The sequence below is a fragment of the Neoarthrinium moseri genome (assembly GCF_022829205.1).
Source record: "Neoarthrinium moseri strain CBS 164.80 chromosome Unknown scaffold36_Wmoseri_CBS_16480, whole genome shotgun sequence".
In the NCBI taxonomy this organism is placed as follows: Eukaryota; Fungi; Ascomycota; class Sordariomycetes; order Amphisphaeriales; family Apiosporaceae; genus Neoarthrinium; species Neoarthrinium moseri.
The window spans coordinates 120,906-134,455 of record NW_026055150.1 but is presented as its reverse complement, the minus strand read 5'-3'; the positions used below and the strand labels follow the sequence as shown (position 1 = coordinate 134,455).

At 49.8% G+C, this 13,550-nt stretch overlaps 2 protein-coding genes across 2 annotated transcripts; both read right to left on the bottom strand.

Moving 5' to 3' along the window:
• Nucleotides 1-562: 562 nt before the first annotated feature.
• Nucleotides 563-9,224, bottom strand: JN550_008521 (uncharacterized protein; the record flags this gene model as incomplete). Its single annotated transcript, XM_049320491.1, has 3 exons — nt 563-6,346; nt 6,407-8,977; nt 9,066-9,224. 3 exons carry the CDS (start codon nt 9,222-9,224, stop codon nt 563-565), a joined length of 8,514 nt encoding a protein of 2,837 aa, XP_049169453.1.
• A 2,104-nt stretch (nt 9,225-11,328) lies between these two features.
• JN550_008520 (uncharacterized protein) lies at nt 11,329-12,395 on the bottom strand (the record flags this gene model as incomplete). The annotated part of the gene is made up of 3 exons (XM_049320490.1): nt 11,329-11,661; nt 11,867-12,170; nt 12,304-12,395. The coding sequence occupies 3 exons, from the start codon at nt 12,393-12,395 to the stop codon at nt 11,329-11,331; spliced, it is 729 nt and encodes a 242-aa protein (XP_049169452.1).
• Nucleotides 12,396-13,550: the final 1,155 nt, after the last annotated feature.

Below are 13,550 nucleotides of genomic sequence, written 5' to 3'. Positions count from 1 at the left end.
CGCCTCAGGGGCCGACTTGATCTAGAGGCTGTGGCGCAAAGGCCATCGCGGGCCTGAAGCCACATTCATTTGGCTTAGTGAGCTGCGACTGCACATAAAGTTGGAAACGCTATGGACCAACACTAGTATCTTGGGCTACCCCAGAGCTAGGAGCTTTCGGACTGGGTTGCAGCCGGGGTGTTGTGTCGGCCAATGAATTCCACTCGGTTCCTGAGTGGTGCAAGCAACAGAAACGGCGCTATAAACGCCATTTCATCAGGCTATTCCACATTGCTTTGCTCATGTTTATAGTTGAGCATTGAGATATGTGGCGCTCCCGAGCTGCTGAGCTGAGCTGCGGGCAGACTTCATCGTGTGTTTTTTGCATGTCTCACCAGTCTTGGTTGTTCAATGCTGCCGGTGGTATCATAAACGCATGCACGACAAAGTCACTCATACAAACATACAGGTGGACAGAAAAACGCAGGGACGGGGGACAAACTCGGTCAGACTGCGTTCAGGGGGATATTGTGATCTATATATAATCTATTTACGATTTGCCAGGAACTATTGAAAACGATACTCAAGAATTCGGAGCCTGGGTCTCAACGATTGACAAATTAGACTTCCTATAAGTTTCCTTGCTGAAAAGCTCCTTCAAGATCAGTGTGCTCGATGACGCCGATAGCCAGCCTCCCCGAGGGTATTCTTCACTTGTGAGGGAAACCCACGACTCGGGTGTGAGTCTGGATCCAGGCCTAGCCCAGTTTGAGTACGGCGACTTGATCTCCCGCGACCAAGTACTAGTCCTCCCCAATTCGGATGTGCTGCTTACGTTATTCCGACTGCGGTTTGCGGGGCTGCGTAGCTTTCCAATCCATAACATTTGTTCATGTTCGCGCAGGTAACGATCGGACGAGAAGTTTTTCAGTACATTCTCTCGGCCCAGCATACCAAGAGACCGGCGTTGCTCTTGCTTTGAGTACATGCGCCTAGATATTTTCCTCACCGACTCGGGCGAGGGCACCGGATACTCGAGGACTGGCACTTCGACGCCAGGACTATCTTCGGCGTGTTTGCTCCAAGGACCCAGTAGGGCAAGGATGCTGATCTGAGCACGGGCAAGAGATTCGGAGTCGTTAGGCGGCACCACCTCGCTGAAGCGGTCACCAGTGGCACGATCAGTGACCACACAATACGATGCGCCGACATCAGTACAGACAACGGGAACGCCAGTCAAAGCTGCCTCACCCATGGCCAAGGGCAAACCTTCAGAGATCGATGAGTTGAGAAATAGCCAGGCGTCTTGAAGAACGACAGAAGCAGCGCCGAGGCCTTTGAGAATGACGTGATTCTGAAGGTTCTTCGAGGCAATGAGCTCTTGACATTCAGTCGCAATAACGGCAGCACGTTCCTGATCGCCGTAAATGTGTAAATGGTAGTCATTGAATCCCCACTCATTGACGATCAAATTGGCGGCCATGATAGCATTCTTGATGTCCTTGACGTACTGGACATGCGACAGCATAACAACTGTTGGCTGGTTCGTTCTGACGACTTCAGTGGGCTCGAACTTTTCCATGTTGCAGATTCCGTTGATGACAGGGTCGATTTTGCGTGCAAAAGACCGGCGATGCTCAATAGCGCCTTCGCCAGTGCCGAGCTCCTTTTCCCAGCCGGGGTTGAAGTAATCGCAGCAGGGAAGTACAACGTCAGCATGGTGCTCCAGCAACACACAACTAAGATGTGTCAGGGAGATCAGGGTACTATTGACGAATGGTGCATCATGAGAAACAGCCGAGCTCATGAACGTGGTGAACTCTCGGTAGCTGATGCAATGATCCCAGATGTGCAGGGATATGTTCCGCTTCTTCTTGCAGACGATACCATAGGTGGCACCAGTGAAATGGTGGGATGCCTGGAACACGTCGGGTATGTGTTCCGGGACTGGAAGGGAGAAGATGAAAAGGTATCGTGACCACAGATTCAAAGCTTCGTCGAGTTGCTTGATCGTAGGCATCTCGAAATCCCACCATTCGGAAATGTTCAAAGCATCGTCAATGTCTTCACTCAGCCAGAGCTCGCGCCATCTCTCCTTGACAATAGGGTGATTCCAAACGTCACTCCAGTTGCGAGATGTCTCAAAGTACGTATTCAAATGCACCAGCGCATTGGTAGCCTCCTCGACGTGTTCGCGGGTTAGCTTGACAGTTCGGGCGCACTTTACCAAGCTGCCAAGTATAGGAATGAAGTTCTGCATTATATCTGCAGCACACGTATCAAAGGAGCGTTGAACAACTGCGGTATCGAGACTGCTCTCCAGAATCCCGTGGACAGGATTGAGAAAGTCCAGGCCCCAAAGCGGCAAGATGGTAAGCGACTGGACGTTTCGTTCAATTTGAAACCGCGGCACACCGTAATCATTGGCGGATTCAGCAAGAACATGCCACTTGATTGTGTTTAGGTCGTTGATCATGTCCCGACGGCAGGCGGATACACCACCAGGGTCATTTGGCCAAGTTGAGGTATCCATGCAGAGAACGTGGAGTTCATGCTCGTTGTCCATGATCTGCGAGGATAAGTGCCGTGTGTTAATTCGGGCATCCCCCGCCCGACCAAAGGTAGACAAGTCACTTAATTTGAATGCGATATGAACCCATGAGCTGATTTGAGGGTCGACATCCACTCTTGCCATGACAGTATCGGCCTGAGTGTCGATGTACCTCTTGGCTGCCCCGAGCAGACCAAAGTCTCGACGCCTCCAGTAAGGCCGCATCACTTGATCAGAACGCAGCAGCGCTTCATCAATCCACTGGGCACTGATAGCATCGATCTCGCGGCCATTCTTCCATGCCTTCCAGAGCTGGGTACGGGCAGCGGCGGTGGAGATTGGGTAGCGTTTTGCGTTCAGACCAAGAATTCGTGAAACAAGGCTGGATTTGATAGAAGAAAATGAGAGCAGTGGGTTCTCATTCAAGAAGCTGCAGTTCTCTGGCTTCTTCAGGACGTGAAACCAATCCTCACTGATCATAGGGGGTGCGGACACAGGGTTGCCGTTTAGAGTAACCGAGACCTCAGGGTGGAGCTTGTGTTCAAAATCCCAAGACGCATGGAAGGTATTATGACCCTGGATGAAAGTTGCCTCCGTCACCACGGAGAAAGGAACCCATTCGTCCAGTCTCTTATCGGGGTTTTGGTGTGGCATACTCCATAACACCTTGATAGTTGTGTCGGGAAATGTGTATTCGGCCCAAAGAAGTTCGTCCTCGTGCTTGGCATCCCGACGATAGCAGTATTTCCAGCTGACCAGACTGTCACCACGTATGGATGAGCCACTTGAGATGTAACCACGATGATCATATTTCACGATCTGGCCCTCGAGTTCTCCTCTGATGCAATGGCGCTGCAATGGCATCTTTGTTTGACGGTTATCATAATCGTAGTGAAAGATATTGGTAACTTTGCCATTCCTGTACACTCTCCTGCGTTGAAGCACCAGTCTGTCGTTGTAGGTGTTGACACACAAAAGCTGTGCCGAGTCATTGGGCTCACGATTATGCCGCCCGTTATACTGGGACACACGCAGTGAACCGTCGGACGTCGTGGTCCAGAACCAGGTTGACGGGCCATCAAAATCCTCTGTGATGATCTTGTCCTTCTCAAGGATTGTCGTCGTACCTCGTACCAGCTTTTCAACTCTGGAGACGTGTTCATGGCCATGAAATAGGACAACAGGAATAATGATCGTTTGTAGAACTTTGCAGTATGCCCATATGGTGTTTAAAAACAACACAAATGGCCAGCAGATATACCGATTGGTTTGGCAGACTAAGAAGTCCAATTCTCGCTGGTACTCAGGGTCTGCGACGAAAGAAAGGATGAAAAATTTGATCCCGAGTTTGATGCTGCGTAGAGAAATGGCAACCATTCTCTTGAGTGTAGAGAGGAAGGTTGGATCCTGATGAGTATTCGGCCTGGGGATGAGGCTGTTTGTTTCGCTGTTGCCGCCATACTCGGTCTCCTCCGTGCTGTAGAAGCCGTCGGTTTCTACGGATCTTGCGTAGCTTAGCACACCTTGTATCATAGATGCTCCAAGGTCGCACCGAGCAATGTGCGTGCGTGCATCATGAGAATTCTGCGAGCCAAATCTCGAGCAGATCCATTCCTCGACCTCGACGATAGGGGCATCAAATGATCCGCTGCACCGCCTCAGCATGAATGCTTGGACGGACTCGGGAAGCATCTCCCATTCTCGATCGCAATCGATTCCCAAGAGAACATAACGCAGCAGAGTATCGTCGCTCTTTTGGATGAATTTGACTCGTCCAGATGGGTCAGTCTCGAGTCGGTGTTTGATACCCTCTGGAATAGACACATCATCATGGCTGAAGTGATCCACTACCAAGAGTTGTGCTAATGTTGCATCCTCGTGAGACATGCCGAGCTGGTGTTCGGAGAAGGATTGGACAATGGCCTCGGTGATGATTCTCCAGTTCCGTTCCAGATTCATGACCCATTCTTGATGGACACTATCAGGGCCCAGGATGACTATTATGTGCAGTCGGTCTCTAGTCTTGCGACTGATAGTTTGGACCTTGGTCTCTCCGAAAGGCATACTACGGGAAGAGCTGAGCTCGACGATCAGATCGCCAGCAATCCAGCTCTTAGCAGCGAGGTCGACAATACCGCGAGCAGATTGAAATGCTTCTTTCAATGTCGGGGGGTAATGCAGTTGTCTCCGAAGAGAAAGTAGCTCAAGCACTCGCTTGCCTGGGTGCTTAGACGGGTCCAGAATGTATCGATCCTCGGGAGGGACAGCACGGATGGATTCAAACATTCGCCCCAACGTGAACTGCGAAATGTCATGATGGGGATGTAGAGTACTCGCAGAATAAGTAACTGCCAATGGAGACTGTTCTTCCGTTTCCACGGATCGCCACTCTGGCTTCCAGATTAGGAAGGGTGGCCGGCCGATGTTTGTGAGGAACATGGAGTAGATGCAGGCTATCCAGGTTGCGACTGCTAAGGAAACAATACCACTGTACGGCCAACTGGGTAGACAGATGTGCAGCGCAATACCAATCGGAAGTCCGACGATCGAGGCTGCTAGTAAGGGCTTAGCACCGTCGGGACCGCAATAAATCTTGTTGTACTGGTACCAGAGGAGACCCGAGTATGCGCCAACGTAGGCGAGGAACATAACCGAATTGTCTTGGGAGGACTGAAAAGTCCACATTAGTGCCGCGAAGAGCGAAGCACCCCAGAGGTGCAAAAAGAAAAGCTTGCAGAGTGATCTCCAATACAGATTGCGCCTCGCAAGGCCATCTTCTGCGTTCGCCTGCTTGAGGGAGTCGAGCGAAGTGATGGGAATGTCGACGGCTTCGTGCGCGGCTTCCCAGAGGGGCTGCGATATGATGTCGAGAGAGACGGCGCCAAAGAGGTAGTAACATAGACCAAAACCGAGCGCAAGTCGAAATCTGTCACCGGCATCCACTGAAAGACCAACAAGACTGCTTCCAGTCAAGAGTGCGGCCCACTTGTCCAAGAGAGCCACTACAAAGTATAGCAAGCCGGACCACACGTCTTTGCCGGTCGATCGCCAGTGCAGGAACGCACTATGAAGTTTCAGCCCCTTTTGCATGTTCATCATGTTTTCCATACCGGCCTTGAGCGTGAGATTCCAAGTGGTGCTGTACGGAAGAGGCATCCATGATCTCTTGTGGCGGCAATACCATCGCATCAGGAACAGCGTCGATTTGAAGCCTTTCGCCATTTTTCTGACCAGTGGATCTTTGGTGGATTTGGTGAAGAACCAGCGGCTGTCCTCTCGGACGACGGCATCAAAAAACGCCGCACGGGCAATGGGCATCATCTTGTTATCGCCAATGCCGTTCAGTTGTACTCCGGTGTCATTGGCGCTCTGTCGGTACCAGTTGATGATCTCGGAGTCGGTAACGGATGGGATGTTGAGATACCAGGAGCTCCATCGAGAAACCACATTTCGAGCTTTCCAAAGAAATACTACCAAAAAGGCGCTCAATACGGGCAGATAGACGCTAAGCTCCTTCTCGGTGATCATGCTAACAATCGGGGAAATGAACAAAATGGGTATGCATGTGATGATGGTAGTTCTTCCAGATAGAAACTCAGAACCCGGCATCTGGTAGATTGAGAGCGCATTTAGCACCAAGAAGTATGTGGATAGCATGATGAAGTAGAACACGAATATTAGAGCGGCCGTAGCAGTCCGTGTAATAATAATGGCAATGAAGCCAATGATAGCGACCAAAAAGCTTACGGCGATGCCTGCAGTGAACCGAGTGAGTACAAACAGGTTCATTGCCGGGAACGCATTGGCGTAAAAGTACTAAGAGTGTTGTCAGTCAATTGACCGCCGAAATCTTGAGAAGGGTGGCGAAGAACGTACGTAACTTCCTCCGGAACAAATCCACTGACCGAAGGCGCCGCTGAGTAGTAGTGCCAACATGAGCGACACGGTGGCCATGGTTTTCTGTTCTGAAGTCATGAATGTCGTTAAGTATAGACCACGTCCAACTGTTGTCAACAACATGACATCGATGAGCGCCGGTACGGCGAAAATGCTGAAGAATGTGACCCGGTACCTGAATGATATTTTGTCGCTACCATCCCCCGGATCGCAGTCGGCCTGCATTGCCGCGTAGGTCGTAGGGAGCTCTGTGGATATATGATCACGTCTCGGCGGTTGATGCTTCATGTAGTACCTCCGATAGCGGTCGGAAATGATCTTTCCAACGATCCTCGGTGTCGTATCGAAAAATGAATCACAGCGGGAGCCCAGGCCAAAGTTCTCAGCGAAGCAAGCAGCTTGGTCGGCGGCATGATTTGGGTAAGGGTTTCGATCCATGACCTCCAGGTAAAGCTCATCCATGGCGAGTTTTCGGAAAGCACAGAACACCGACAGTGCAAGGATGTCGGCACCAGCATCAATACTATCAGCCAGCATCAACGCCTGCATTGCGGAACTAAGGCGTTCGTAGATATGGCTGTCATTGTTCATGAGGACGGAAACCACGCGTTGGTCCACTTCCTCGAAAAGTTGGATGGCCTCTGAGAGCCCAGGGGTATGACATCCTCGATTAGATAGCCACGTTAAGCGAGAAGTGACCAGCTCTTCAACTGATATGTCTCCGCCCAAATATGCTACCGCATTAAAAGCACGCTGCTGTGTGAGCATTGTCTCGTCCATCAATTGATGTTCCAGGCAGCGAAATATGGATTTGAAGAGATCCGTTCTTTCTTTTGCAGCCTGTAGACGCATATGCAACTGGAGCAGTTCGCCCGGCGAGAGCTGCTGGATATCTTGAACAATGCGTTCGGGCAATTGCCAGCGCGGCGAAAGTTGCCCATTGAGTTCGGCCATGGTTTGCTCTGCCATGAAACATTCTAGACGGGAGCATTGTTGGCTAGAGAGAAACGTATGCAAAATCGTCGATGCTCGGTCCGTAGCGTAATTTGAGAGGTATAGTGTGATGCAGTCGGATGCAGGATCAATCTCATACAGACCCCAGTATTGAGTTTTCGTCTCGGTCTGGAATCCCGAACGGAGACCAGAATATATCTGTATGCGATGATTTCCGTTCTCATCAGTAGGTGTACTGAGGAGATCCACTAATTTGTCGACTGCTTGTGAGGCAACAAGACTCAAATCTTCAACCCCTTGGAGGGCCTGGATTCGTTGACGGGCAAGTCTAAGGTCGTCATGATCAATTTCTGCGAGAAGATCTAAGTCTTTCAGTCTCGACTGATTTTGGGCGAGTTCATGGAATTCGGAAAATGTAGCCACATGACCCAACTGGAAGCAACCTAGCCCAGTGACCTCCTCATCTTCTGAGATGGCCACACGCAGACCCTTGCCGATGTTGTAAAGGTCAGATGCACGAGGCCGGCGTCTCGCGAAGATGTTGTCCAGACGTACTGGCCTAGGTATACTTATAGTACTTAGTCGTAGCCTTGCAGGTAGGTCGGATATGAAAGGAGCCAGATGTTCATAGATCTCTTCATGCCCTTGCGAAGTGGTAGCGATATGGTCGTTCTTACGCCAGGCATCGTGAGCTCTCATGTTATCCTCGTCTTTCAGCCACATCAAAGCACCCAATGGCTTTGCTGTAAGAGTCCGGATATTTGCAATGTCGGCATCATACAACGCGTCGTTGTGGCCAATCCAGCAGAGTGCGCTATTGAACGTGCACCAATTGTAAGTACGTGTGACAACAGAGTACTGCAACTGATCGCTGTCATCCACTGACTCCCACATAACGAGTTTTGGGCCATGGGAAGCGCACTGAGCTGCCACAGCCCGCATCACCGCTCTCATTGGTTCCATTTGAAAATAGTTCTGCCGGTCACCGTCGGGTCGTATGGTGCCATTCCGGTAGACCAGGCCTCGGACAAAGCTCATGTTGATTTCCTGAGCTTCTGCTTTGGTCAGGTAGTGTGGATAGGACAGCTCAAGCCAAAGTTCTCGACCCAAATATCTGACGTATTTGGCTAGTTCGTTGATGATTGCTGGTTGGTAGTATGACCTGAAATTGGTAAGGAGAATGCCGGTGAAGGGCGTAGCTCCGCCTTGTGCGTTGCCCAAGAGTGTTTCAAATGTCTGCGTAAGATTCTCCAGGCTCTGAACCACATCATCGTGGCTGACTATGGAGTTTGAGCTTATAAACTTGCAGACATCTAGGCGTGCGAGTATCTCCTGGGAACTGGCACGGTTGGTTTGCAGAACGTTCAGGACGCCAGGTTGAAAGGGATCCACAGCAAAGACCTGCCACCTCGAGAGCAGGTCAAGCTGTGCTTGGGTCGGTGGATCGGAAAAGCTACCCAGAAAGACGCCAAATGTCTTCGTTCTCTCGCCGACAGGTTCCTCAGCAAGTGCGGCTGGTGGATTATGTTTGATTTTTCGTCGCATGTTTCGGAGATATCGAGCGACTGGTGGGGATATCGCTGTTTTTTGGCGATGCTATGTCAGATGTTAGCGTGAGCCCAAGGACAAGAATCGCATTTTGAGAGCCAGCCAAATGCTTTCCATTATAGTGCGGAAGGCTTACCTTGAGTTTCTTCAGCGTATACCGAGCCGCATGATAACATGAATACAAAAGGCCCAGGATAAATGAGCCAAGGAGGAAGCCAGCAACAGCTTTATCCCACCAAGAATCTGTCATGCCTTGCCACCCCACAGGTGACAGATCCAAATGGCTGAGCCCCATTCTAGCAAGTACACGGTAAGGAGAACAACAGAAGTTGAGAGAAGAGCTGAGGAAGGAAACGCAACAGACGAAGTCCAGCAAATTAGGCCGATGTCCACTCCCGTATGGCGCTTATGAAAACAAATCCCGCGTGAAGTTCTTGGCCAAACAAGATCCTTACAGGCCCAATGGAACATTGAGGCACCGCAATGGTCTTGAAATCGGCTGATGGGCTTCACAGAATCAGGGCATCTGCTTAATTCCAGGGGCAATGATGCATCTTGGCAACTGCTCGGGCGAAAACGATAATCTATTCTGAGGGGGATTCGAGTCCAACTGGGCCTGGTGTTCGTCTTATTGGGGCGCGGAAGCAAAACATTGAGTTACATCAGTTAAAGTCGACATAGCCATTAAGGAATCGGGCCGCTGTGCCACCTGTCATTTCTTTGTAGCGTTTTCAGGACTGGGTTTCTTGGCTTCGTGGATTTCATGTAATGCGGAACCTACTACATGGATCGTGCAGGCAGATGTGGTTGAATACCAGGATGCCTACATATCACCAACCTAAGAGCTGGATCTGGCTGCATCTCGACTGTATTCCTTTGAATGCGGTTAGTCCAAATCCGTTCTCAACCCAAGCCGCTCAGCGTTAAAAAGGAAATCGATCATGCACGAGTCATCTTGAAGAGGAAATGTGAACACTTATGAGGTTAGGCAAGGCTCAGTAATCACACCCAGATTCTCGGGCTGATTATATTTTGGAGATGTGAAATATTAAAATGACGAACGATTCATAAGAGTTAACCTTCCCGCTCATCAGTTGACAAGTAGTGTAATTGGTTTTGCTTTCCATCTGATGGCTCAAACACGTGTTGGTGAATCATCCGAACAGAGCGGCAAACGGATGTGGCTTGTGTATGCTTTTCACACATGATTCGGGAAGCATAACGTTGAAAGATTGGATGATGGCCTCCTGTTCCTATGACGGTCTATCGACCGAGCTCATGTCCGCCGTGGCGTCAGGGGTCGCATCTAGATTCGTGTGGTAGATCGCCCCACGGACAACACGTATGTCGACGTGTAGCGCGTATGCCCGTAAACGTGAATCTTGCATCGCGCTCTGCTCGTGACAACCTTATATCCTATACCACCCTTTATCGATCCGGCCAATTTGTTTTGTTAAGTCAACTACTAAATTCCACAGTAGCTACGGCGGGCTGCTAGTGACTGGTGTACAATGTTTTTCATGCTATGGGTCAGCGGATGGAAGAATGAGTCTTAAATCTATTTGGCACTGGGGCGTTGAACAGGACATGGAGTAGAAGGAGGCCTTGTACGGATCTCATCCGCTTCATGCGTTTAACCTTTGTGGATGCACCAGGAGAACCTTGGGCAAACCTTGAGAAACCAGTCACGAGGCCGAGAGACCAACATGTTTAAGGGGCAAATTCAGTTTCCTCTCAGGGGTCAGCGTGGGGAATTTTGCTCCGGAAGTAAGTCAGGTCATTCTCATGAGTCATGTGAAGTCCAACTTGGTCCGAAGAGCTTGTATCATAGCCAAAGAAACTATTGGCAGACATCGAATAATCTTTAGAAGCTCGTATGTGACGAGTACGCAATACCTGTCAACCTGGCCACTCCCACTTCAGATTGCCACTCTAGGTTGGGCATGATAGTTCGTACGTCTGACCTGTCCGTTGACCATGATGATATAAGACCAACGGGTGCTGCCTTCAATTTTACTAGCCAATCTACAATACAGTGTCATGCCATAGCACTATGAGCTTCCGCACTTCTCATACGTGCCAAATTTTGTAATGATGGAAATACTACCAAATATATCCAACTTACCGATCGAAAATTCCTGCGATGAATCTCGCAGATACCCAATCGGCTCATGTTGGCGCATGCGCGATAGCTGTGCATATAGGAACTGCATAAGTATGCAGTGCATCTTTTAAGAAATTATGAAAAGCACCTGGGTTGCTGTACGTACATCTCGGACATTCGCAGCCAATAGACCAATTCCACTGCGTCCTACACAAGTCCGCTGTGGAACACGACAATCAGATCCACATAATTGTGAAACGAGTCCCATTCGTTTGTTTATCCAAAGCGATAATGCTCATTTTACTTCAACACATCGAGACCGATTAACTGCCCCGACAAACTCGTTCCAACTTGGACCGAAGCTCTCGTAGAAGTCGTCCACTAGATCAGTAACGAAAACGTACTGACCCCGTCGGCACAACTCTTGCGCGACATCCTCAACTTCGCCAGCTGGAACTCCAGAAATCTGATATATAGAACGGCTCCGATCGATACGAAAATCTTCCAGTCTCTTCTGCAAGTTCTCGCTGCGAAGTCTGTGATAGGGCTCCTCGCAAATGCATACAAGATCCGGATTGCCAAAAGCAGTCAAGTCGCCTTCGGGAGGAGTTCCAGGGTTATGGACGACCTGCTCATTATGTACCATTCAGTATCGAAACACTCCCATAGAAATTGCAATGAATGACCTTCGGCCGCAAATGGCTAACACTTGTAAAGAGGTGCAGGCTAAAACAGAATGTTGAGACGCTGGAGATCCAGTGATATAAGAAATGGGTGCCACACACCATTCGGTCCCTATGTATGCCTGGGGCATGTTTGATGTAATGACTAACCGCATCCAGGTACACCGACCTCTCAGCGGATACGTGGTTCGGTGTCTCGTCAACGTAGATTCCTTCGACATAGAGGCCACTGTGATGCGTGGTCCAGTTGGCGTATTGCCGGATTTCTGCGAAGGTTTCGGCGATTGGTCTTCGGCAATAGTCTATTTTGACGTATCCCACGGTGCAGACGTTCGAGAACGCGTTCAGCCGCGGTATCTCACGGACATAGTCTTGTCCGGGTAGCGGATAGTCACCCGGCCCACTACGTGGATTTACCACGACGAGAAAGTTGGTATCGGGATGAGCTGAAATCCTGGATCGGGGTGCTCCAAGGTCAGCGGTGGTGAACTCGGGTACTCATCCAGAAATAAGGCGAGGAACGGCTGAGATAGATGAAGAATTTGGAGCTATGGAGGATTGCGTCGGGATGGATTAGGAGGACTCACGCATCATGAAGCGGTTTCCATGTCTTCTCTGCCAATGGGTAATAGTAGAGAGGCATGACTACCCAGGCTTTTCCATTGTTCTTGTCCGTCATGTTGTTTGGGGGCAGCCCGTTTGGTTCGAAGTGAAGAATTAGAGCTGGCTCGAGCTTGGAACCAGTTTATTTACAGTCAACGGCTTCGGGTTGGAGGAAAGATGAAGTTTGCAACGTAGTTTTTTATTATTTGATACAGCCCGCTCGTTTCCTGTGTGTTTGGTGCTCTTGTGCAAACACGATTGGCGCCGATCTGGTTGTGATAATTACGCACCGTTTTGCACCTCCCTCTCACCGAGAGACAAACGTTTTGTCATGCCGAGGGGCTGCAATCGATTGCTTTGCAACTGCTCGGATCCATGATAAGCATATGTGTCTCACCGGAAGTCCACTGTGAACTCAATCTAGACTGTCTATTTAGGCTTTCGCAGGCCCAGCCGTCAAATTGTGCCGAATGCGATAGGCCAGTCCATCCGAATTTCCCAAGGATGGGGTGGTTCTGAACTTAAAACCGTCACGGATGTCCGTGAACAATTGCTTGCAGTGGCTTGACAGCAGAGACCTTGTAGAGGCAATCATGTCTCGGATCCCAACTGTAAGATGGATTGCCTATTTTGGACGAATCGGCCGCCACTGTTGTCAATGGGCAAACGTCATCGCGGACTCCATTGTGACGCCTCACAGATTTTGAATACATTCTAGGTTGCTTGGCGTTCAGACGCGCTCCACTAGATCAGGTCACGCTGAGGATCCGCCTAGGCAAAGATTACAGTTGAGTAATTCGCATCAGGCGTTCGGCATGAACTGGCATCACGATATAATGTAAAGAAAGGAGACATTCATTATTAATTATTCCAGTTTCACAACTTCGGATAAACCCAGGGTGGGTTGGACTCAAGCGATTGTCCGACTGGAATCACGTTAGATCGATATTGACCGAGTCCGTTCGTACAAGTATTGGTGATATTGTCCAGTAGGAGTAGTCAGTTGATCCACCAGGCTGTGGGCAGGAGTTTCAGGATGATGAGTAGTAAATAACGAGTAACAAAAAGATATCGCTACGCCGATTTTCCGGACCTAGACCAGCCGACCGTGGAAAGCCCAAAGCTCAGAATGATATCGTATATACACAGGATTGCAATACATCCCCTCGGCAGAAACCCACACTCTTCTAAAATACCAAATAACACTCAAGCCCCTGGATAGACACAGGTT